This window comes from Dendropsophus ebraccatus, chromosome 1 (genome assembly GCF_027789765.1).
Source record: "Dendropsophus ebraccatus isolate aDenEbr1 chromosome 1, aDenEbr1.pat, whole genome shotgun sequence".
NCBI classification, from domain to species: Eukaryota; Metazoa; Chordata; class Amphibia; order Anura; family Hylidae; genus Dendropsophus; species Dendropsophus ebraccatus.
This window is the reverse complement of record NC_091454.1, coordinates 88,601,765-88,626,185: the sequence shown is the minus strand read 5'-3', so window position 1 is coordinate 88,626,185 and position 24,421 is coordinate 88,601,765. Positions and strand designations below refer to the sequence as shown.

The following is a 24,421-nucleotide window of genomic DNA, read 5'->3' as shown; positions in this document are numbered from 1 at the left end:
TAGCCAATGCGGTGGTGCCAAGCGGTAAATTCCGGTGACCAACGGTGTAGGATGATATAAATGTCAAAAGATACCGCAGCACTCCAGAGATTTGATTTGACCGCGGTTTTGGGGAAATAAACACGTCTTTAAGTTTATCTCTGGAGTGCTGCGGTATCTCTTGATTATATATATATATATATATATATATATATATATATATATATATATATATATCCTACAGATTGATCAACACCACAATCAAGTAAAGAAACAATTCATCTTTATTGCACAAATGTAATAAACTTATTTATATAAAATTACATACATCACTGGTTACTATACAAAGAAACAACAACCAAGGGATTACACAGGGTACTGGTAAAAAAAAAAAAGCCAGGCCACAATAGTTACCAGTATACGGTGCGGTAACATAGAAAAGTATAAGATTACATAGTACTCTGGTTCCATCTGCTGCCTACACACAATAATGCATATAGAGTAACTGAAGTGCTTCGTGCATTTCTGTGACTACCTATAGCCTTTTCACCAACATCACGGAAAGGAGAAAAAAAAGCAAAAGAAGAATTTAAAAAAAGCCAGAAGCCAAACGGTAAAGAGAGACCAGGAAAAAAAAATTGCAAAAATTTTTAAGGAAAACACATTATCACTGTTGCCTTACTTCACCAGGATCCCTGGAACTGCCCAACACTTGATTCAGACATAGACACAGTGCGTGTCCATGTCTCTGTTTATGAACTACTATAATACCATGTATGCCGCTTGCACCATTATAACTGGGATAAGTGCTTTCATTGGTTTTGTATAAACAGTGTCTGAATTTTGTGTGACAGAAAAAAAGTTAGCACGCAAAGATATAATTAGGACATTCCAAGCATGGGAAGGTGCTGTATGGTAGGTGATTCCCTTTCAGATTTTAGTTTGATTATGATCACAGTTTAAGAGATCTATATAAGCAGTTTTTCTATTTACAATTTATGCTTTAAACTAAAATTAAGGAAACTCTTTTGGCAAAACCTATACTCTGTGTTATGCATAGTGCAGGAATGTAAGAGCACTGTGTGATTACAGCTATTCAAAGACCACTAAAAAGAGAGTGCCTCATACCACTCTTACAGTCCCACAAAGTACTTTAAATTTGTAGATTTAAATGTTCTATTTTAAATAGGCATAATAACAGCTGACTGTGTGTTGCCATTATTAAGCAAATCCAGTCTAAAATATTAGCTCTACTACTACTAAAAGTATTATTATTGAAATAGAGACGTATACAGTATGTAAATTCAAAGGTCTTCCTGCTGATAAGGGTTCATCTTATTACATCTCTGTATTTTAAGATAGGTGGGCAGAATAAGTTATAACAAGTAGCTGTGTAGTGTATGCCATGACTTGGTTGCCTTGTTTACAACTAAAGTTCCTAAGGCTGTGTTCACATCTGCCATGCTGGCTTGGTTTGGAGCCTCCGTCGCAGATGTGGTTCTAATAACTGGATAAAAAAATTTAGTGAGCACTTTTTTTTTGTCCAGTAGAATGGCAGACTCTAGCCAAAAACCCAACAGACCCCATTAGGGTCAGTGGGGTTCGTCGGGCTCCATTCATGTGCAGAGTGCAGCAGACTCATTGTCTTGATTTACTGCTGATAAATCAATTTTGCAACAAAGCCTCCAACGCACATGTGAACCTAGCCAAAGATTTGGTTTTGAAGAGTCCGGTGCAAAGATAAATAAGCCATGGTTGTTAAAAAAGGGCTTTGCCTTAAAGAGTACCTGTCATAAAAAATAACTTTCAACATGTCATCAGGCATGTCAAAAGTTATTGATCACAGCAGGTCTCACTGCTGAGACCTGCTTTGATCAGGTGATATAGCTGGGGAGAGAATGTGGGAGCCATGCGATCCACTCCTCGGCTACATTGCATGAATTTTAGTGGCCGACCAGAAAGTGGATCAGTGCTGCCTCTCCCTCTGGCTACATCTCCTGCTGAGACACGCTGAGCTCAATAACTTTTCACATGCCTGATGACATGTCAAATGTTATTTTCTATTACAGTGACTCTCCAGAGTTATTATTCATAGTAGTGACTCTTTAACTTCACTACAGAATACCTTACATAGCATACAAAACACACAGTAAAAGAACCTCAGACAATGAATTTGCCCAAACAAACTGACCTTTGCATAGTCTATCTAAACAGAACTGGCAGAGAACATAATAAGACGATAGTTAGATTTGTTTTCCCCTGTTGTCGCCAATACCTATTTCTGTCACTGGATTTGTGTACCAAGATAGCTTTAGCTTTGTTTATAAAAGGAAGTAAAGGGTATAGTTATATGACCACACTAAACCCACATCTACCTTACTGTACTGTTGTAGCCTTTCTTACTATGTTCTTGTTGTTTCCCTATGTTCTTTTCCCAGCCTTTAGCACAAGACCTGTCTCTTTTCTAGTAAAGAATCTATTTCTGACTGCTCATAGATGTTGTGCAAGGCAATATACATGTCTGAGCCAAATGAATGCACTGAACAATTACAGAATGCTTCACTCAAAGCAATAGCATTAGGGATTTCACCGGAGTTACATTAATTACATTGGCAATGGAATCAATATAGAATATCTTTATAACATAAGTATAGTAATTATAATGGCAAATAGCAGCCGTTAGTTAAAAAAAAAAAAGATGTTATTTGCTAATAAATGGCGTCCATCCACTAAATTTCAGCAGTGTGTAAATATAGCCTTTCTGTGTTTTCAGTCCACTCCTGGTTTTGGTTGCAAAATACTGAGCAAAAATACTGTGTGTGAGCATAGCCTAAATGTGCTGTGGCAGACAAAAATAGAACTTTACTAATGACAGATGTGAGCAGTGTGGGGCTGGGTTCACACTACGTATATTTCAGTCAGTATTGTGGTCCTCATATTGCAACCAAAACCAGGAGTGGATTAAAAACACAGAAAGGCTCTGTCCACACAATGTTGAAATTGAGTGGATGGCCGCCATATAACAGTAAATAACGGCCATTATTTCAATATAACAGCCGTTGTTTTAAAATAACAGCACATATTTGCCATTAAATGGCGGCCATCCACTCAATTTCAACATTATGTGGACAGATCCTTTCTGTGTTTTCAATCCACTCCTGGTTTTGGTTGCAATATGAGGACCACAATACTGACTGAAATATACGTAGTGTGAACCCAGCCTAAAGGTGAAAAAAGTCACAATTTTTTCCCGCAACAAATGAAATGCAGAAAAAATTGCAACTTTTCTATGTCAAAAGACATACATAAAACAATGATAAATTCACAGCTGACCTGGTGTGGTTCTACTCCACAGCCTGGCTGGGCAGGAATTTGGCCCCCGGAAGGTAAAGTAATGAACACTCCTGACAACTGGAAGCTCTTGTTGCATTATGTTGGGAAATCTCTGTGCAATAACATCTCCACATAATAATAAATACATCCCTTATGTGTTCACATAGTAAACGGTAAAAGTGTGTCCACAGGTCACAATTATTGTTGCCATAGATAAGCAGATGTTTTATCGATTGTCAGCAGGTTTATTCAGTGGCAGTGATGTGCTCAGCTTTACTTTTTGTATATATTTTGCTGTGCTTGCTCACATAAAATACATTTTTGCGCCATGCATATAGGAGTGTTTAAGGTAATTTTATCTTCTTATTTTTTCCAGATTGTAAATACACATGCCACTCACATTGCCAAGGACAGGTACAATTAAACTGTGAACCTAATGGAAAATTAATGGAATGTTTACCTACATACGACACATTGGACAACTCCAATAACAATGAGAAGGTAAGTTTTTTTTATTGTAAGGAAATTGTGTGTGTAACTGTTCTGTTGCTTGAAGTTTTTGGTGTTAGGGCCCCATTACACCAACAGATTATCTGACAGATTTTTTTTCTGCCAAAGCCAGGAATGGACTATAAACAGAGATCAGGTCATGAAGGAAAGACTAAGATTTCTCCTCTTTTTAAATCCATTCCTGGCTTTGGATTAAAAAAAATCTGTCAGATAATCGGTTGGTGTAATAGGGCCCTTAGGGTTTCTATCTACAAGTGAGGGGGTTACCCAAAACATGTCAGATCATTTGTTTTGTGTTCTGCCTCTGTGTACCATTGCATGCAGTGGTGAGTGGAGGAAATGGCCACGGGACCCCCGCTGATGGACATGTTATGACCCGGCTGATGGACTGGCTGCTAAGACAGTCAGTAACTGGGGCAGGATGCCGTTCAAGTCACTGGTTGGCTGAACAGCTGGTCCCTAAGACAGGCATTCCCCCCCCCCCCCATCACAACTTCGGGAAAAATACCTTCCTGCTGAGGTCCTGAGGCCAGTCCCGCCGCTCAGCGCAGGCACGGGGAGAGGTAAGTTCCTACCTGTAATCAATTTCCCCCTGCCGCATTTTAGAAATCGCCAGACTTCTCCTTTAATAAAAAAAAAAAATTATTTTGGTGGGATGTTTAAGCGCTGGATACCTTTTTGAATAATTTACCTTTTGTTGGGTATTCCACTTGTGGGGGGCGATTAGTGTCTGCTGAGATATACCAGTATTCACAGGGTGAGCTGTACCACCTGCATATAAGAGTGGGGAGATTTATCAAACATGGTGTAAAGTGAAACTGTCTCAGTTGTCCCTAGCAACCAATCAGATTCCACCTTTAATTTTCTAAAGAGTCTGTGAGGAATGAAAAGTGGAATCTGATTGGTTGCTAGGGGCAACTGAGACAGTTTCACTTTACACCATGTTTGATAAATCTCCCCCATGGTGTTTACTCCTCATGTACATATACCAGATAGCTTATCCTGAAACAGCTATATAATTCTTGAGATTCTGACACCTCCTCAGTCTGGCGTTATGGCTGGAAAAGGCTTTCATATACAGTGAGATGTACTATTCATTATATATGATTTCTGATAAAACTATAATGGTAGAGAGAATGACTGCTGTTTTACCTAAGAGAGCTTGATAATATGAGCAGGGACGACTACCAAAGCATCAGCGTATGATTAGTGATTCTTCCTTCAAAACGATCAATAGCCACAAAAATAAACAGGTAATTGCTTTAAGGGGAGTGCGTCATTTCCATTAGCTATGGTCCACTTCCTTTCCTATAAGCTTAGCAGTGTAATTATTACAGGAGTAATAAAAAATGCCATCTTGTGCTTTGTCTGCACTGCATCTTCAGTTCTGCTCAATAAAGAGTGAGACTATGGTTAATGTCAAGGTTATTTTCATGGTTTTCCCCCTTTTTAAAATAATGCCTGATTCTGGTATTATGAGGAGAATAAAATTAGCTTGAAAACGTGTTCCTGTCGCGCAGCATCAAGAAAGGGGCTGTCCAGTAGGTTTCTTTTAGCTCCGACATCCTTGCTGGGCTGGACATGCGCAGTACATCGGCGTCCAATCCCTGCTGCCTGTTTCCTGTACTGCACATGTCTAGCTCAATGAAGACGTGGGAGCTCAAAGGAAGACATGAGACAGCCCCTCTATGACGTTGCAGGCTCCTGCACTGGGAATCACATCCAGAGAGGAGTTATTACAGCTATTTCCAGACCACCAGCCTTGACTAGTTCTGAGGAAAAAACTGCTCTAATGCCTAGTTAAGGGTAAATAGAATACGGAGCAGGATATATAAAAAGTATGTTCTTGGGGGTTAGTAGGCCTTGTCAAATGCATGAAATATATGTTAGGACAGATTGCATTGAGCTTTATTAGGAAGTATTTGTAGGTTAATATGCAAAAACATGGTGATTGGTTCCCTTTAAAAGTATTTATATCCTGTTGTGCAACTCACCAAGGACCTGAAGAAAGATCATATCTTATGGTGTGCACTTAGATATGTAGTGTTATAATATAATAGTATCTACACTTGTGGAAAAGATTACTTATAGTCTACACTCACCGGCCACTTTATTAGGTACACCTGTCCAACTGCATGTTACCACTAAATTTCTAATCAGCCAATCACATGGCGGCAACATGCATTTAGGCATGTAGACATGGTCAAGACAATCTCCTGCAGTTCAAACCGAGCATCAGTATGAGGAAGAAAGGTGATTTGAGTGCCTTTGAACGTGGCATGGTTGTTGGTGCCAGAAGGGCTGGTCTGAGTATTTCAGAAACTGCTGATCTACTGGGATTTTCACGCACAACCATCTCTAGGGTTTACAGAGAATGGTCCGAAAAAGAAAAAACATCCAGTGAGAGGCAGTTCTGTGGGCGGAAATGCCTTGTTGATGCCAGAGGTCAGAGGAGAATGGGCAGACAGGTTCGAGCTGATAGAAAGGCAACAGTGACTCAAATAGCCAACCGTTACAACCAAGGTAGGCAGAAGAGCATCTCTGAACGCACAGTACGTTGAACTTTGAGGCAGATGGGCTACAGCAGCAGAAGACCACACCGGGTGCCACTCCTTTCAGCTAAGAACAGGAAACTGAGGCTACAATTTGCACAAGCTCATCGAAATTGGACAGTAAAAGATTGGAAAAACGTTGCCAGCAGGAGGAAGCAGACGCAGCCCCGCACCCGCCGTTTGCGCTCCACGCCTTGTCAGGGACGGCTGGACACATACATGAGCACCGGTCCCCGGAGCACGGCCCAGTCCCTGGAGAGAGGCCGGACCGGAACACCGCGAGCCCGGGCCGATCCGCAACCGCTCGTCGCGACAGCCCGCAGCCTCTGTTCGGCTACAGACAGGGAGACAGCACCACAGGTCCCGCAGGTGGCAACTCCGGTGCGATTCCGTGAGATGGCAGGCGGGTCAACACCATCGGAGGTAGGCCAGGGCCTTGTTTCACCGGCGCCATCTTGCCCATCGCCCCTGACCTCCCTACCTCCTGCAATAAGCCCCGGTCGGATCACTGCAAGCCCGGACGCCGGCATCCTGTCGGCATCAGAGAGCGGCCAGCGGGCTGTGACACTCCGGACTCCTCCATCTTGGAGGCGGGCCCTCCTTCCTCCTCACTGGCGGCACTGGCGGCGCCATTTTCGCCAGGCCACATGGCATCCCTGGCTTCCGCGCCGCTTAAGGGTCCCCTTTCCTCCTCAGCACCCTCTTTGCCCTCCACACCATGGGACTGGCAGGAGCATATGAAATCCCTTCCCACTAGAGGGGAAATGGAACAGTTTATCCAACATCTGGAGAACTCATATAAGCAGGAGCTGAGCTCCATCAAAAATGCCATACAAGAGACAGAAACTAGAGATAAAGAGCTGGCAGCTGATCAGGTGTCTCTGTCTAGACAGGTGGATAGTATTGCAGCAACCTCGAAATCTCATGACCTGCACATTGCCCAACTTTATCGCCTGCATGACGATAACGAGAATAGAAGCAGGCGCAACAACATAAGAATCCGGGGCCTGCCAGAGGCAACACAATCTTCTGATCTATCCCTACCCTCCAGGGGATTTTCAGCATGCTGTTACAAAGGCCGGTCTCAGTACATCCTGACCCAACTAGACCACGGGATGTTATATGCAGGATGCATTATTTTACCACCAAAGAAGAAATTATGCGCAAATCCCAGTCAGTAGAGACTATTGACTTTGATGAGGCCACGATCACATTGCTGCAAGATCTCTCCCGCCACACCTTATCACAGTGCCGTGAAATGAGACCTCTGCTGCAGCTATTGAGAGAGAGGAAAATTCCCTACACCTGGGGATTCCCTTTTCACTTGGCTGTGCGTCACGGCGGGAAATGCGTCACCCTGAAAGAGCCATTGGAGCTTCCTGCGTTTCTGGGTGCCCTGAACCTGCCTCCACTGACCTTGCCGGAATGGTGCCTGATCCCCCCTCCTCCAGACCAAAGAGGACATGTCCGTGCATGCACTGATCATTCGGGTGCGGAAGGCTGAGAACTGCGCCCTGTCCTGTATTTTCTGAACGGTTCCCGGGGAGCGGACTGTTTTGCTGTTTGAAGATTACCCCCTTCCACATATTATATGCTAGGCCTTGAGTTTACAGTTTATTTCTCAGCTCCATGTTTCCACTTATTTTTCTGATCAGCCTCTGATGTTATTTGTTTGTCATGTTGGAACAGAAAGAGTTACCAGGGGCAGTAAAGCCCTTGCTAGAGGGCATAGCTGTTGGATTAAGCACTTTCAATGGGGTTGTGGGGAGGGATGACTATTGCAGGGAGGGTGGCTGGTTTTACTTATTTTTTGCTGGGGTTTATCCTTTCAGTTCAAGCATATTATCTATGACCTTGTGGGGAAGGCTGCTACTGTTATTGGTAGTCAGGCTCCTCTCTAGTTGTAGCGCCTTGAGCGCTGGTATCTTCTACTTCTTTTCTGTAGAGTTTAGTACTCTGCAGTTCCGGGGCCCCTCTGTGTGCCCTTGGTTTGTTAACCTGTCGTCTTTTTTCTCTTGTGTGTGTCTTGTCCTGGTCTGTGTGTTATACCCTCCCCCCGTGTGTCTTCTTTCTCTCCCCCCCTCCCTCCCTTGCCCATCTGGCCCCTTGTCCCGGCTGCACTTACTTAGGATATTTCCAATGGCGGTCCCTTCTCTGAAGTTTTCCTCCCTTAACGTGAGAGGGTTCAATGAGCCTTCTAAACGCTCACACATTACTTATGCTATGCATAAGCAACATGTCCATGTTCTCTTGTTACAGGAGACCCACTTCCGGACCGGTCATGTGCCTCAGCTGCAGACTCGTTATTATTCGCACTGGTACCACAGCACCAATCCTGACTCTAAATCAAGGGGAGTCTCCATTGCGCTAAATAGATCCCTACAGCACACCCTCCTGGACTCCAAGTTGGACCCCCATGGTAGGTTCGCTTGTGCCAAACTACGAATAGCCTCCACAGTATATACTATTGGCAACCTCTACCTACCAAATTCTGATCAGGGAAGGGCGTTACGTGACATACTCTTGGACCTAGACTCATTTCTGGAGGGTACGCTACTTATAGGGGGAGACTTCAACATGACATTGGACCCGACTTTAGACTGTTCTGCTGGGAGATCAATGGTTCCTAAGGCTGCGGTGACTATGGCTCAGCGGGCACTGTTTGCTCACCAGCTGGTGGATGTCTGGCGGGTATTGCACCCCACAGACAGAGATTACACCTACTACTCCCCAGCCCACCTATCTCACAGCAGGATAGACATGTTTTTTCTCTCCCACCGTGCCCTCACTCTCAGTTCCAATGCCTCCATTGGGCAGGCAGTGTGGTCAGACCATGCGCCAATATTCCTGACCTTGACTCCATCTGATGGGGCCCCCAGGAAAGGGACATGGAGGCTCAACAAAGCCCTCCTGCGTGGCTTGCAAGGCGGCAGTTGAATCCGCCATGACTGAATTCTTCAGGGTACACGAACATGACTCCACTTCCCTTCCGGTGCAATGGGAGGCATAAAAATGCGTTCTCCGGGGTATATTCATCCAGCAGGGCACACGCCTCAAGAAGGAAAGGGGGCTCAAAATTAATAAATTAGCAATGGAGTTAGCAGACCTGTCCAAAGCCCATAAACGCTCGTCTGACCCGGCCCTTCTCCTCGAAGTGACATCAGTGTGAGAATCATAGAATTATAGAATTAAGTACCTATATGCCAATGCGAATAAGTACGGTAGGGAGCTAGCGCGATACATACACCCGCGTTCCTCCACTACGTACATCCCGTTCATAAAATCGCCATCCGGGACTTCCCTACATGACCCCAGGCAGATCGCGAATTGTTTTCGGGACTTTTATCGCTCTCTGTATTCTCTGAGAGGCCATTTCGCAGATCTCCCCCCCCCCCCCCCCCCCTCCCGTTTGGATTAGGGATTATATTGAGACAACTGCCCTGCCTGTGATTAGTGAGGAATCAAGAGAGGCTCTTAATTCGCCGTTCTCTGTAGAGGAGCTCACCACTGCAGTGACCTCCTCGAAAAACTGCAAAAGCCCTGGGATGGACGGTTTTACCGCAGCATTCTTTAAGGCCTTTAAAGGTCCCCTTGCTCCTTTCCTCACTAAGGTTTTCAACGGGATTTCCAATACTACTCCCTTTCCCCGGCAATCGTTAGAAGCCCATGTGACCGTGCTTCCCAAACCGGGAGGGACCCCACCCAATGTGGCAGTTATAGGCCAATATCGCTGATCATCTGTGACGTTAAGCTATTCTCCAAAATACTGGCCATCTGCCTCAATTCCATTATCCCGCAGGTCATCCATGTTGATCAGGTGGGGTTCATCCTGGGTAGGGAGGCACGGGACAACACCACTCGTACTATTAACCTGATCTCCCACGCGCGATCAGCTGGAGTTCCCTTGTGCTTGCTTTCTGTTGATGCCGAGAAGGCCTTCGACAGGGTCCGATGGAAATTCCTCACAGCCACAATGGCTCTAATAGGGCTGGGTGATGACTTTATCTCAAGAGTCATGGCTTTATACTCCAACCCTACCGCACAAGTGCGGACCAATGGGACCCTGTCGGAGGCCTTTCAGATAAGGAACGGAACGCGTCCGGGGTGTCCCCTGTCGCCCCTGTTGTACATACTCACTATGGAGCACTTGGCCATCGCGCTGCAAACTAACCCGGATGTAAGGGGAATGGAGCTGGGACAACGTCATCACAAGCTAGCTCTGTTTGCTGACTACCTCCTACTATATGTAACACAGCCACATATCTCTATTCCCTCCGTCTTACATGAATTTAGCATCTTTGGCAGGCTGAGCAATTTTAAGGTCAATATCTCTAAGACGGAGGGTCTTAATGTCTCCTTACCAGCAAAGGATCTGTTAGCTACCCAATCCAACTTCTCTTTCCAGTGGCAGAAGGAGAGTATAAAATACCTCGGGATACAGGTCCCAGCCAAACTGGAACTTTTGTTCACCCTGAATTACCTCCCTTTGCACCAGAAAACCCTGGACATGTTACGAGCTTACCATCGTAAGTTCCTCTCCTGGTTTGGCCGCATGAACGTACTTAAAATGGACATCCTCCCTCTCTTCCTATATGTTTTCCAGACTGTACCGATAACCGTCCCTACAGCCTATTTTAAACAACTGCAACGAGCTTTCTCTCAATATGTGTGGGGTAGTGGTAAAGTTAGGATCAGAGCACAAATTCTCACTCAGCCTAAATCCAGGGGGGGGGGGGGGGGGGCGGCGGGGGGCCGGCTTACCTGACCTGCAGCTATACCATGAGGCAGCTGTCCTCTCTAGGATAGTTGATTGGAGGCGGGGGGCGACAGCTAAGCAATGGGTTGACGTGGAATCACAAATTGCATCTATCGATCTAACCGGGGCCCTGTGGATCATCAAAACAGGGACCCCTGGCCATCCCAGGGACCCCTGCATCTAGGACAAGTGGGTGACCCGGCACTAGTTATCTTTTAGCCCGGGCCCCATGACCCCATTATTCTCTAACCCATCTTTCACACCCGATCTCACTAACCAAACGTTCCTTTTGTGGACACGAGTGGATTCCCCTAGGCTTCACCAGCTCGGAGTGGTGTCCGCTGTCCCCTCTTTGCATGACCTACAAGCACAATGCCCTGACAGAGTGCTATCATGGTTTGCATACAACCAATTTTGCTCCTTTGTGCGAGCCTTTCGAATGGGGTCCTCCTCGAGCCCCGACTACAGAATTTGACTGTTTTTTGTCTGACGAGGGGAGTTGAGGGACACTGTCACAGATGTATTCGCTACTCCTATCCATCTGCAATTCCACTAGAGCACCCTTTTTTGCTGCTTGGGAAAGAGAGCTCAATGTCACTTTCTCAGCAGATGATGTCTTCAAGATGTGCACCTTTTTCCATGGTCTGTCCCTGGACTCCCACTCGAAAGAGAAGAGCTACAAAATACTGTCCAGGTGGTATAGGTGCCCCACACTCCTACATCGTATCTATCCAGAAGTGTCGGACAGGTGTTGCCGATGCCATACAGAGGAAGGCTCTATCTTACACATTTGGTGGAGCTGTGCCAAACTGAGACCATTTTGGAAAGGGGTTCTAAGGGTCTATGAGGCTTATTCGGGTAAGACACTGGCGAACATACCACAGGCGGTGTTGCTGTCTCTGCTGCCGGGCACACTGGCAGGTCAGAAAAAAGGCATGTTGAGACACTTTCTAGCAGCAGCTCGCACGGTAATTCCGAGGCACTGGAAGACCGACCATACCCCCTCTCTATCCGAATGGTACAGCGAACTCAAAAATATTCAGAGGGCCGAGGAGCTGGTGGCTGAGGCACAGGACCGTTCTGGAAAATGCTCACAGGTATGGAACCCCTGGATTTTGTTTGCAGACTCTCCTACTTTTGCCAATCTGATACCTGCTTATATATAAGACGTATGAGAGATGAACTTCCACGCCACTGGCAATCCATCTATCTCTTCCCCCCCCACACTTCCCCCCCCTTTTTTTCCCTCCTCACCCCTAATCTTTTCTCTTTCTGGTCTTGTAAGCTCACATCTTGATCTACTTCCTCATGTTTTCCGTCTTGTAGTGAATGTGTTGTGTCTGTCCTGTCCTGTCCTGTCCTTCCCTAGCCAGGTGTACAGGCTTTGGCTCACTAGTTGGTGCCAAGGTGCCATGATCCGTCCCATGCATTTTCATCTTTCTGAAGCTTCTTGTTTAGCCTGGAAACACCACCTACATTAGGCTGAAAGTCATTTATTTGTCTCCTTCTTTCTTTCAAGTTACGTTGTATTAGTACAATGATTATATGTTCATTATTTTGCATGCACTTCCTATATATTACAAACTGCGTATGTGTGTTTAAACCTTTGGAAAAACTTTAATAAACTCAGAGTTAACATAAATATATATATACTGATAGGTATACACAACTGCTAGCTGCCATGAGCAATATAGAGTATAGTTAGCACCATCAAACCACCAGGATTCAGACCCACAACCAAATCCTGAAATGGCTAACTCTACTCTGAAAGAATGCGTTAAAAGTGTGTCTGTAGACACCAAGCCAAACAGATGGTATGTCAAATAGCACAGGCTCGCTGGTTGACGCTGAGGGATCTTGTTAGGTTGGAAAATGCTTTTTAATACACTAAGTTAGGAGCATCCAAAATGTGTCTCACCAAACCTACATTTACACTTAGACACTGTCAACCTAACCTATCAACTAAGTTTAGAGATCCCAAGACAGCTTAGTAAATAGAATTTTCCCACCTATTAAAATCCCTCAGCATCTACGGGGGAGTCCACGCTATTTGACATACCATCTGCTTGGCTAGGTGTCTGGTGTCTATAAAGAAACTTTGGTTTCATGCTTTCAGTGTGGAGTTTGCCATTTATTCCTCTCTGGATTTGGTGGATATCTCTTGTAAATATTGGACATATGTTTTCATTGGGTGGTTGTGGGTCTGGATTCTAGGTGGTTTAAAGGAAAACTATCAGCATGTTTGTGCATACTAGAGATGAGCGAACTGGGTTCGGGTTCGAGTACATCCAAACCCAAACGATCAGCATTTGTTTAGCGGTGGCTGCTGAACTTGAATAAAGCCCTAAGGCTATGTGGAAAACATGGATATAAACATTGGCTGTATCCATGTTTTCCAGACAACCTTAGAGCTTTATCCAAGTTCAGCAGCCCCAGCTAATCAAATGCCGAATGATCGGGTTCGGATGGACTCGAACCTGAACCCGGTTCGCTAATCTCTAGTGCATACTGTTGCCGGTTGGTCATTTTCCTCATATTCAGTGCTATCAAATTATGCACTGGGGGCATTATGCTTTGGTCCATATTCTTTATACTTTTTGTGAGTGCAGGTGTATGAAGTCTTGTATAACAAGACTGACAGCATTCCAATTTTATTTATTTTTATGTAAATTATAGGAAAAACAGTCTCAACTTCCACAAAATGTAAAGTACCTTAAAAACTATATGCAATACCCTAATATACTTAAATTGCTAGCTGTGTGTGGGCCTTGTCTTATCCAACCCCCAACCTTCCCCAAAGATTTCCTCAAAGACACTTGCATCTGTATATAATAGTATAATATGACATTTTAGGAACAACTACTTTTCCAATATTTTGGATTACTTTAACATGGTGTAAGATAGAAAGTCTTTTTTTTAACTTCTCTCAGATGGTTAATAAATTGTTAAAAAAAAAGTGTCAGAGTGTTAGGAGTAATGAGTGATAAATGTTGGTGCATTCACAACGCCATATACTTTAAAAATGTTTTATCCGTGTGAACCAGATGATGGCACTGTAATGTTAATACACACATCTTACTCAGTACTGCAACACAAGAATTGCTGATCTACGAAAGGGTCCTTTTCTTCTAACACCTAGAAGCCCATTTTAAATCTCATTAGCATAGAGTACCACAACAGAAGTGCCGGGGATTAGTGAGGTGTAAGGAGATTTATGAGCCGCTTGGTTTTTAGGTCTGAGCAGTTCTTAGAAGTGAAATCTACTGCAGAGCTATTTTATTAGGATTATTCATTTATTGATAAACGCTGTGACAAAGCATGACTTCTTCTGACCTTCTGCGCAGCTAGAATATATCTAATGCCCCTTCTACAAAAAAAACCCTGAGCAGATGACCAGTTCTCCTAAAACAGTGCATTATAGTGCAGTGCAGGGTCTGTCTTATAATTCTATTGCATCATAGTTTGCTACGTTTGTAATTTAATAAGAGACCATTAAAGTAATAAAAGCAGTGGTGTATGTCTAGCCAGCATGCGAGTAATGCATGACTGGTTTAGAAAATTCAAATACCACATTAGGGAACTCTGAGTTAATAAAGGACTCTCGTGTACTATATGCATCATTTTATTTAAAGGAGTTATCTAGCCTTTGAAAATTAATGGCTGATGCACAAGATAGGCCATCAATATTTGATTTGTGTGTGTGTGTGTGTTGGGGGGTAACCTTGTCAGTTGGAGATCACATTTGTTTGGGTGCTGCAACCTCTTCAATGTTTATGGTAGCTGCAAACAAATTTGCCATTTTTGTAGGGGCTTGCACGAGTGCCAAGACCCCACTGAGTTGTCCCTTTCCCCCTCAAATTTTGACAACTTCTTTAAAGGGAAACTCCAGGTAGAGGTTAAAAAAATGAAACTTCTGCAGAAGCATATAGCATAACTTACCTGTCTATCCCAGTTTTGAAACTACCAAAAATCCATTTGTTTGGGGTTTTTTCGTTCTGTATTGTGTTTCTGTCCTTCCTGGTTATGCAGTTCCCAGAATGCAATGCTTTCCCTCAGCTGATCACCACAGTCCCCCACCCATCGCAATCAGTAAAATTAGTGCAGCACCTGCTTCTGGCCATTCAGGGATGGTGGATCACTCAGGGGATTGGGAAATATAGCCAATTCTCCTGTGACATCACACCCTGCCCCCTGTCTGCATAATCAGCCTGTCCTCAGCAAACACACACAATGTGAGACAGAGGCATGTAAGATTTGTCTCCTAGGGGGGATAGCAGAAGGAGCAGGAGACAATGTGAATTGGCACAGGGGCCATTTTTTTTTCACTTCCTGGATTTCTATCAGCTACCAGTGTGGCAGAACCTCACAGATATGGTAATACATTGTATAGACACATCTATAAAACTTTTAATGTACTTTTAATAGAAAACAAGGTTTTTTATCCGGAGTTCCCCTTTAAGGTGCATACAGTGATCATAAGCTAAATACAGTAGTCTGCTTTTTGTCCTATTCCCTCTGCTTGTATAGCAAAGTACTATGCTAACTCCAGCCATGGCTCATTATCTAACGTCAGCATTCCATCTTTCTCAGCAAGAGGTAATCTTACTATTGTTCATGTCCATTGGAATGTGTTTGGTATGGTTCATTTTCTGCCAAGCAGTGGCACCGTTCAGAACATGAATTTCTCTAGGAGATAATATAGCTGTGCTTTTTAAGCTGAATCTGATGTTTTATAACATGGAGTCTGTTATTGAAGGAAAACTTTGCACCGAGTACAATGGGCATGTTTGCACTTGTATGCCACTGAGGTCGAACCAGGGAACAACTATGTGCAGTACCACCCTCTGTGCTTTAAAAACACCCCTGCAAATAAGGCAGGTAGGCAGTCTGGAATGTAGATCCTTTTCAGTATCCCATAAAGTCCTAAAAAGTCAAGTGATTTAATCAAATTTTTTTTTTTTATGTTTGTGTATGTAAAGATTACCCATGTATATAACATAGTTAAAAATTGTCCTTCTCCACCTCATTTTGGGATTCTTTATATTGAGGAGTTTTTATTGCTTAAACTAACATGTATGTACTAAATAAGTCCCGTTTGAAGCATATTGTAAAAAAAATATGGGTGCATACTTCATACTGCAATGAATTATACTTTACTTTTTACCCGCTTTCTAACCACTGCCCCAAATATATAAAGCAAGTTTCTACAGAGTTATCACATTGCACATCATTTGAGAGTCCAGTATCGAATCTATAAGTGTCACACACTATGCCTCCTCAATCCCATAATGACACAACGTGCCCCCTGAATCTAACAGAATTCACAAACCAAGCCCCCTGAATCTAACAGTGTCATGCACCATGCCCTCATAGTATCACATCGTGCCCTGTGAATCGCATAGTGTTACATTTTGCCCCCTGAATCTAGTAGCATAACGCCATGCCATCTGAATGTAACAACATTACATACTGTCCCCCCTAAATCCAATATCGTCACACACATTGTGCCTCTGTATTTCTTAGTGGCACACTGTGCCCCCTGAACCCAATGGCATGACAAATGCCATCCTTAGAATATAATAGTGTCCCACACCATTGTCCTTAAGTATAATAATGGCACACTGTGGCTCCTGTTCATTAAAGTGGAACATGCAGCATACACACAGAAAAGATGCACAGTAGAAGCTACGAAAAACGATAATGCCAGGTAAGACCCCCCCCCCCCACACCCAAAAAAAAAAAAAAATGACAGTTCATACATATTGAATAGGTTATATGTGTTCCCCAACCTATGGGTCTCCAGCTAGCCTAATAAGGTGTGTATAGTATATTAGGATCTCAAGAAGTGGAACTGAATTGTGTAAAATTTTGGAATTTAATATAGATGGATATGACAACATAAAATGAAATAATAGTGGAATAAAATTAATGAATACACAATGCAGAGCCGATATATATGAACCTCATTTGGTGGCTGTCATACATGGCCCTTGCAAATATCTGCTCGTCATTGTGTATTCATTGATTTGATTGCACTTATATTACTTTATTTTATGTTGTCATATCCATCTATCGCTCTATAATAGATTTTCCACCTCTTGAGATCCTACTATACGATACACACTTCCATTGCAGGTCTTTGGGTGCAAAGATAAGTAGTGCACCCAAAGTGGAATCAGTCACTTTTTACATTTCTACATCCTAAATATCCCTATATACCATTCAGAAGTCTGGTGCAGCTTACACACTCCTATCCACAACCTAATAAGGATTCCCAGAAGCCCCTCTAAGGCTGCATTTACTCGTTCTGCAAATACGGACAATATTCTACAAATCATAAATCATACCTTAGAACTCCAGGCATAATCATTCATTATGGTGCCATGAGCTCCATAAGAGTTAAATCTACTGTGCTTGGACAGTATAGAGAAAGCGGGCACCACTGTACAAAACAATACAGCAATCGGGGGCAGCACACGTATTTAAGCAAGTTATAATGTAAAAGAGAAGAACAAAGAAGTACGTACAGTGGTACCTTGGTTTAAGAGTAACTTGGTTTAAGAGCGTTTTGGTTTAAGAGCTCACAGTTTTTCAAAATTGTGACTTGGTTTAAGAGCATTGCTTTGGTTTAAGAGCTCCATGTTCTGGGTGGGAGCGCGAGTGGAGGAGGGGCATGGTCTGCATAGCGGGGTCTACAGCACTGTACTCTGACCCAGGAAGTCTCCCTCACCTTCCAAATCATAGCAGATCCACTTCAGGCTGGGGCTTACATCAGGGGACAGGACTGTGGGGGAAATCTCTCCATAGCTGTAACCCCTCTCTCTCCGGACAGAGAGCGTTGCATGTATGTGCCCAAATATGTCCTGCTCATTCCTTCATGCTCCCTGCAGTCTCTCTTAGCTCTTGTGTTTCCCATCCTCTCCATTACTGTACAGTAGTTTATGATATCACATATTCTGCTGTTTCTTAATCTTTGTTTCATCTGTTTTACATGTAATTCAGAAAAATAAATCATTATTTTTGGGGTGTGGAACCAATTGTCTGCACTTCTATAATTTCTTATGGGAAAATTTGCTTTGGTTTAAGAGCAGATTTGGATTACAAGCACGGTCCCGGAGCGAATTATGCTCGTAATCCAAGGCACCACTGTATATAGAAATGTGCACACCAAAATTAGTAGCAAAACATGTATATACTTTATTAGGGATACAGCTCAACCTAAAAACATTTAAAACATTTGTACTGTCACAGATGTGTCAGTATAGAAGTGTAGAGATTTATCAGTTTTGCAACTCACTGAATCATAAAGAGTAATGATGACAGGAGTTCTGAGGTGCAGTCTGTAGCAAATAGTCTGTGCACAGACCATATTTACGGAACATGTGAATGCAGCCTAAGGAGCCATGTGTGTATGTTCAAGTTCAACATGATTAGGACAGGTTTTCAGCCACTTAATGTAAAGCTCTTTTTATACCTCCATCATATTGCTGTGACAAAAGGAACTTTGTAGCCTTTGCCATACATAGACTCCCATGTTAAAAAACATATACGACTTGGTGTGTGTGTGTATATATATATATTTATATATTCTATTTTATTTATTTTACAGAATCCTGCCTACTAAATTTTGCAGGTGTCTGTTATTCCAGCTAGGAGAAATTCACAAACCCCATCAGGAACCACTAAAACATAAGCTAAACTAACCCTTCTCTAGACTCTGTATGCCATGAGCTTTTTTTTTTTAACTGTGTATTGTGGAGTAGGAAGGTGCAGCAGAATATGCTTTCCTATAAAATTGCCTATACACTTCCAGTAACTGTTGCCCTAACAATCGTGTTTTACTTATGAAAAGGTGTAAGCCTGTGGCTTAAAGTGACTCTGTACCTACAATCTGACCCCCCCAAACAGCTTGTATCAGATAGCTGCTTTTAGTCCAAGATCTGTCCTGGAGTCCATTCAGCAGGTGATGCAGTTATTGTCCTAAAAAACAACTTTAAAACTTGCAGCCCTGTGTCAAACTGCTGTGGCCTAAAGTGTCTGTGCCCTACACTTGCAACACCTCTCTGACCCTCCTCATCACTAGGAATGCCCCTGGGCAGTATTTCTTTGTCACTTGTCTAAACACTGCACAAGTGCCTTAACAATCCAGCACATGTGCTGTGTTCAGACAAGTAATGAATAGCAGAAATCCTGCCGTGCGACAATCCTAATGATGAGGAGGGACAGAGAGGCGTCACAGACCTAGGACACAGGTACTCCAGGCCGGTGGGGGTAGATTGTGGGTACAGAGTCGCTTTAAGGTCCGTTTAAACACACAGATTTGTCGGCCATTGGGGCAGCCAACCAGTGCAGCAGGGGAACCAGACAGCACAGATATGTATATAAATGCCTACATCTACCAACTGTGCATATGCCAAAGGACACTCTTTGGATATGCTGGCTGCATTGGGCCTATGAATATGTTCAGCATATGCACCCAGAGCATTTCTGTCATACAAAAAAGATGTGTTTGGATATATTTGTCTATCCAGGGCCCTATTGAGTTGCTGAAAATAAAAATCAAGTATGTTTTTATAGAAATATAGACAGTAAGGGTATAGGCAAAAGTGTCAAGATCTTACTTCAGTTGTCTTTGACCTTGGCACTGCACAATGGTGTTGAAAGCTGTGTGCTTTTAAGAACAATGAAGACTTTCAGATCTTTTACAGGTTTCCTTCCTTTCATTATGGTGTGAATGCAAGCACAACACTGATGTAAGCTGTTGTTGCATATCTGACTGGGTTATGAGGCTTGCTTTCTTATAGATTAGGTTACTCCCCAATCCTATCTCTCAGACCCAATGATTTCAAGCACATACAGTACATACAGGGAAAATGTCTTAGAAAATTATTTTAAATAAGCATATTCTTTAAGAATGAGAAAAAAAGTTTGAGAAATTGTGGGAAATATATTATTATTTAGCATCAGTCAGATTTGCTCACATTTATGTACCTAAAATGTCTTGCTGTGCAGCCTCAGGCATAAGAACCTGTCACAATTCACACTGTCTGTCTTGCATTGTCTTTTGCTGATGCTTAACAGAGGAAGGGACTGAGAATGGGCTGTAACATAAACGTGCCAGTGACATTTTGGCTAAGGCTAACGGTGACGTCTGTCACCTGCATGCAATGCTGTCAAAGCAGTTTGACAGCCCACTTGTTTTGGTCTCCTCTATGATACCACGGATCAGTGTCCCATTGTGTCACAGTCAGGTTCTGTTCACATTTCCTTTTTATCAGGTTTCTGTTGTTTTTAGCACTTTTCTATTTTACACAAAATGTAGTTCTATTATAGTTCTGTGACCCATTATAGTTTGATGGAGTTAAAAAGCATAATAACTGATCATACTAAATCTATCAAACTGATCAATGAATCCACCCTATCCAGCAGTAAAAACAATGTAACAATATCGCATCCATGGCTACCATGTATATATAGTATATCACCTTGTATACTTAAACTTTTTCAGCCAATCCATGGTGATACTGGGGCCACACTGACAATTATAAAATACCATACAATGCTACACAGCACAAAAAAGAAGCCATATTTTCCCCAGCTGCACTAACCTAATAAGAGGTAATGTCCGTAACATCCGCAAAAAATGCGGATCACATAGGGCTCTATTGGTGTGTCTGTACCGCAACTGTAAGTCTTCACCCATTGCAGCTACATAACTATATACACCAGGTTCCTTCAGTGTGTTCACTGTTTTCTGCTCTAAAATCACTTAATTTCATGGATGGACTGTGTCACCTAAGCGGGGCTACACAGCAGCTGGGTCATCTCTCTCCAGCCAGGAGATGTGGCCTAACTGCCCTAAAGCCCCGCCTAGGTGTCACTGTCCATCCATGAAATGAAGCGAGAGTAAGGGGGGTGATAGTATCCCTTTAACAATAGGAGCTGGGCAGACAGGTAAGCTGAGATGGCCATGTGGGCTACGTAAGCTTACAATAAAATCATATGGTGTGTAGAAGAAAGGATGGTAAATTTTTACAGTCATAATGACTGGTAAAAGGAAATGGATGGGAGAAGGTTTCTTGGCCACACACCCATCATTGTGCAATGCCACTTGTTTTGGAAACAGATTTACATGAGTATATGACAGCAAGGCAACCAACTGTAGTACATTCACTATTGTAAGGTAACTGGTTAATCCTGTTTATGGTCCCAGCGATGAGGTCATTACATCCACAGATAACCTAGCTGTTTACCTAAGGATATTATCTTATTTAAGCCAGATGGAAAGAAGAAAAACAAAGCCTTGTCAAGGTTTGACAGCCGCCTTGCATCAGGTGCCTGCTGGGTGCAGAAATACATACACTTTTCATGAGCTCTGTGACACTTTGTCAATGTAAAATTCTCACATAGAGCCCTGGAGTCATTGTTTTTCAGTGATGTTGGTATACTCAAAAAGTTGTATTTAGAATTTAGGTATAAAATGACCTGGATTAGGGTAAAGAAGTATCCTTGTCTCAAAGACAGGGCATATAACTAGGATTGTTTGGGGGTCCCAACCCACTGATCACTATTTTTACTTGCACAAAGGCAAAAGTCACTGCTCCATCCCCTTTCTTGTCAGGTTTGTGAGGGTCCCACAAGAAAGACCCCCTTTGCTCATAAAGTCATAGCATCACTTGTAATAATTGTTATGAGTGGGCATCATCAGACTGAGCAATATACTATACTTTGTCCTCACGGGACTAGTAAGTCTGAAACAGATATTTACAAGTTAAGGTGGCCATACACCTTTAATAGCTGTTAGCTTTTGGGTCAATTAACTTTTTTGGCTATCTCTTTTAATCTTCCCATGCACATGTATGTTCAGCATGGCCAAACATTGATGTGTCACCAGTAGGGCCTTTATATGTGTTATACAACAAGAGTTCTGCATGCTAAGCTCATAACAATCTGTATGCCTCCACCCACTGTACTTTAAAGGGCATCTATTGCTTGAATTTTGTCAAAGGAGAAGTCTGGTGAAAATTTTTATTAAGTATTGTATTGCCCCCCAAAAGTTATACAAATCCCCAATATACACTTATTACGGGAAATGCTTACAAAGTGCTTTTTTCCCTGCACTTACTACTGCTTCAAGGCTTCACTTCCTGGACAAAATGGTGATGTCACGACCCGACTCCCAGAGCTGTGGGGGCTGTGGCTGCTGGAGAGGATGATGGCAGAGGGACACCGAGGGACACAGGGCACTGGAGGGACACTGAGCATCCCCCTGCCATCATCCTCTCCAGCAGCTACAGCCTGCACAGCTCTGGGAGTCGGGTCGTGACATCACCATGTAATCCAGGAAGTGAAGCCTTGATGCAGTAGTAAGTGCAGGGAAAAAAGCAGTTTATATGCATTTCCCGTAATAAGTGTATAACTTTTGGGGGGCAATACAATACTTTATTAAAAATTTTCACCAGACTTCTCCCTTAAAGGGAACCTGTCACCCCCCGTACCGGGGTGACAGGCTCCCGACCCCCCGTTAGAGACTCCTATACTTACCTCATCCCGCCGGGTCCCGCTTCTGGATTCGGTCGGGTCCCGGAGATCTCAGCCGCTGCAGCGGCCGGCGCGCGCGCTGAGAGATGAGTCCAACACCCATAGAGAATGACAGGAGAGTCCAGCGCTCCGTCATTCTCTATGAGCGTTGGACTCATCTGTCAGCGCGCGCGCCGGGCTGCAGCGGCTGAGATCTCCGGGACCCGACCGAATCCAGAAGCGGGACCCGGTGGGATGAGGTAAGTATAGGGGTCTCTAACGGGGGTCGGGAGCCTGTCACCCCGGCACGGGGGGTGACAGGTTCCCTTTAATGATTATAACAAGAAACCTGTTCACCCCATCTGTTTTTTTTCTGATAACTCATTTTCTAAAGACACATTCCCTTTAATTAGAATTAAAGGGAGACTCTGGTTAAGAAAGACTTAACCCTATTCAATCCCCAACCATAATCTTAGTTTGTTTGTAATATGTTTCTCATGCTATGCCTTGAATGTTAATATTGATATGGGTGGAAAAAATAGTGTGTGTGTGTTAGTGTGCCATTGATAAGATAAAAAATTACGAATTTTGATCTAAAAGGACAACTCCGGTAAAAAGCTTTTTCCCAGTAATTCAAACACATTACAAAGTTCTATAACTTTGTAATATGCTTCAATCACCTATCTGCCCTCTTCCCTGTCTTTTCCCCCCTCCACCCCCACCAGAAAGTGAAGTAAACTCATTGTTACCTAATGACTGTTGACCCCAGGCTGCTCTGTGGCAGCCATTTCGTGACAATGACAAATAATCAAGAGGAAACTGGTCTAAGCTCTGTTAGGCCAGCCTTTCTTTGTCAGTTGACTCAGGTTGCTCAGCTATGATTAGGTGGGCAAGCTGTAAGCCCTCTAACATTTCTACACAGTCAGTTAGACATCACAGGAGACAAAGTGCATCATGGGAAACTCCAAACCAGGAAGTGAAGAAAAAATGAAGACACCAACTGGAGCGCCAGAGTTGTCCTTTTAAGGCTGTATTACACGTCATGATAACAAGGCAGAAGCAAGCATCGGCCTTTCAGTTCAGCTATCATTCCCTCGTTTCTTCCTCACTGCCTGTTATACACTTTTATAGACAGACAGTGAGCGCGAAACTGCCTGAGATCCTTAGATCATTCGGGCGGTCCATTGAAGTCCATTCCGCCTGTTTTTACTCAGTGTAAATGGGCCCTTAGATGCAGAAACTAAAAGCATCAGGAGCATAGTAGGTTCTCCAGTTTCTTTCCACATCCCAATAGCAAAACACAATAGGTTAAGTGGTTTCTGGTATGGGCATATATGCGTTTCCATTAGAGATGAGCACTAGAGCGTACTTGCGTCCAGTCTTTTAGCACTTGTTTACCGGTGGTTGAAGTTGCTGGATGCAGCCCTAGGGCTGCCTGGAACACATGGATACACCTTATGGCTGTATCCATGTTTTCCCAGACTCCCTAGGGCTGCATCCAACATCTTCAGGCATTGACATTTAAATGCTGAACGATTGGACTTGAGTACGCTCTATTTGCGCTCATCTCTAGTGCCCATATCTCATATAAGGACATAGGTACTAATGTTGGCAACTTCTGTACAGCACTGGAATATGTTGGTTCTATATAAACAATAAGAAAGGAGAACACTATGTGATTTTATCTGTAGTTGGAATGACCTCTTTTATGATGAAATCTGCTGTTACTGACCGCTTGTTTCAGTGAACCATGCTGCTTTTGATAAGATTG

General features: G+C 43.3%; 1 protein-coding gene across 2 annotated transcripts in view; it reads left to right on the top strand.

Annotated features, from left to right (window-relative positions):
- RASSF3 (Ras association domain family member 3) overlaps nucleotides 1–24,421 on the top strand; it is a 149,477-nt gene that overhangs the window by 81,320 nt on the left and 43,736 nt on the right. For both annotated transcript variants that reach the window (XM_069974582.1, XM_069974590.1), the window contains exon 2: nucleotides 3,689–3,813. In XM_069974582.1, the coding sequence (XP_069830683.1) occupies nucleotides 3,689–3,813 (125 nt within the window). The remainder of the gene's footprint in view (nucleotides 1–3,688; nucleotides 3,814–24,421) is intronic.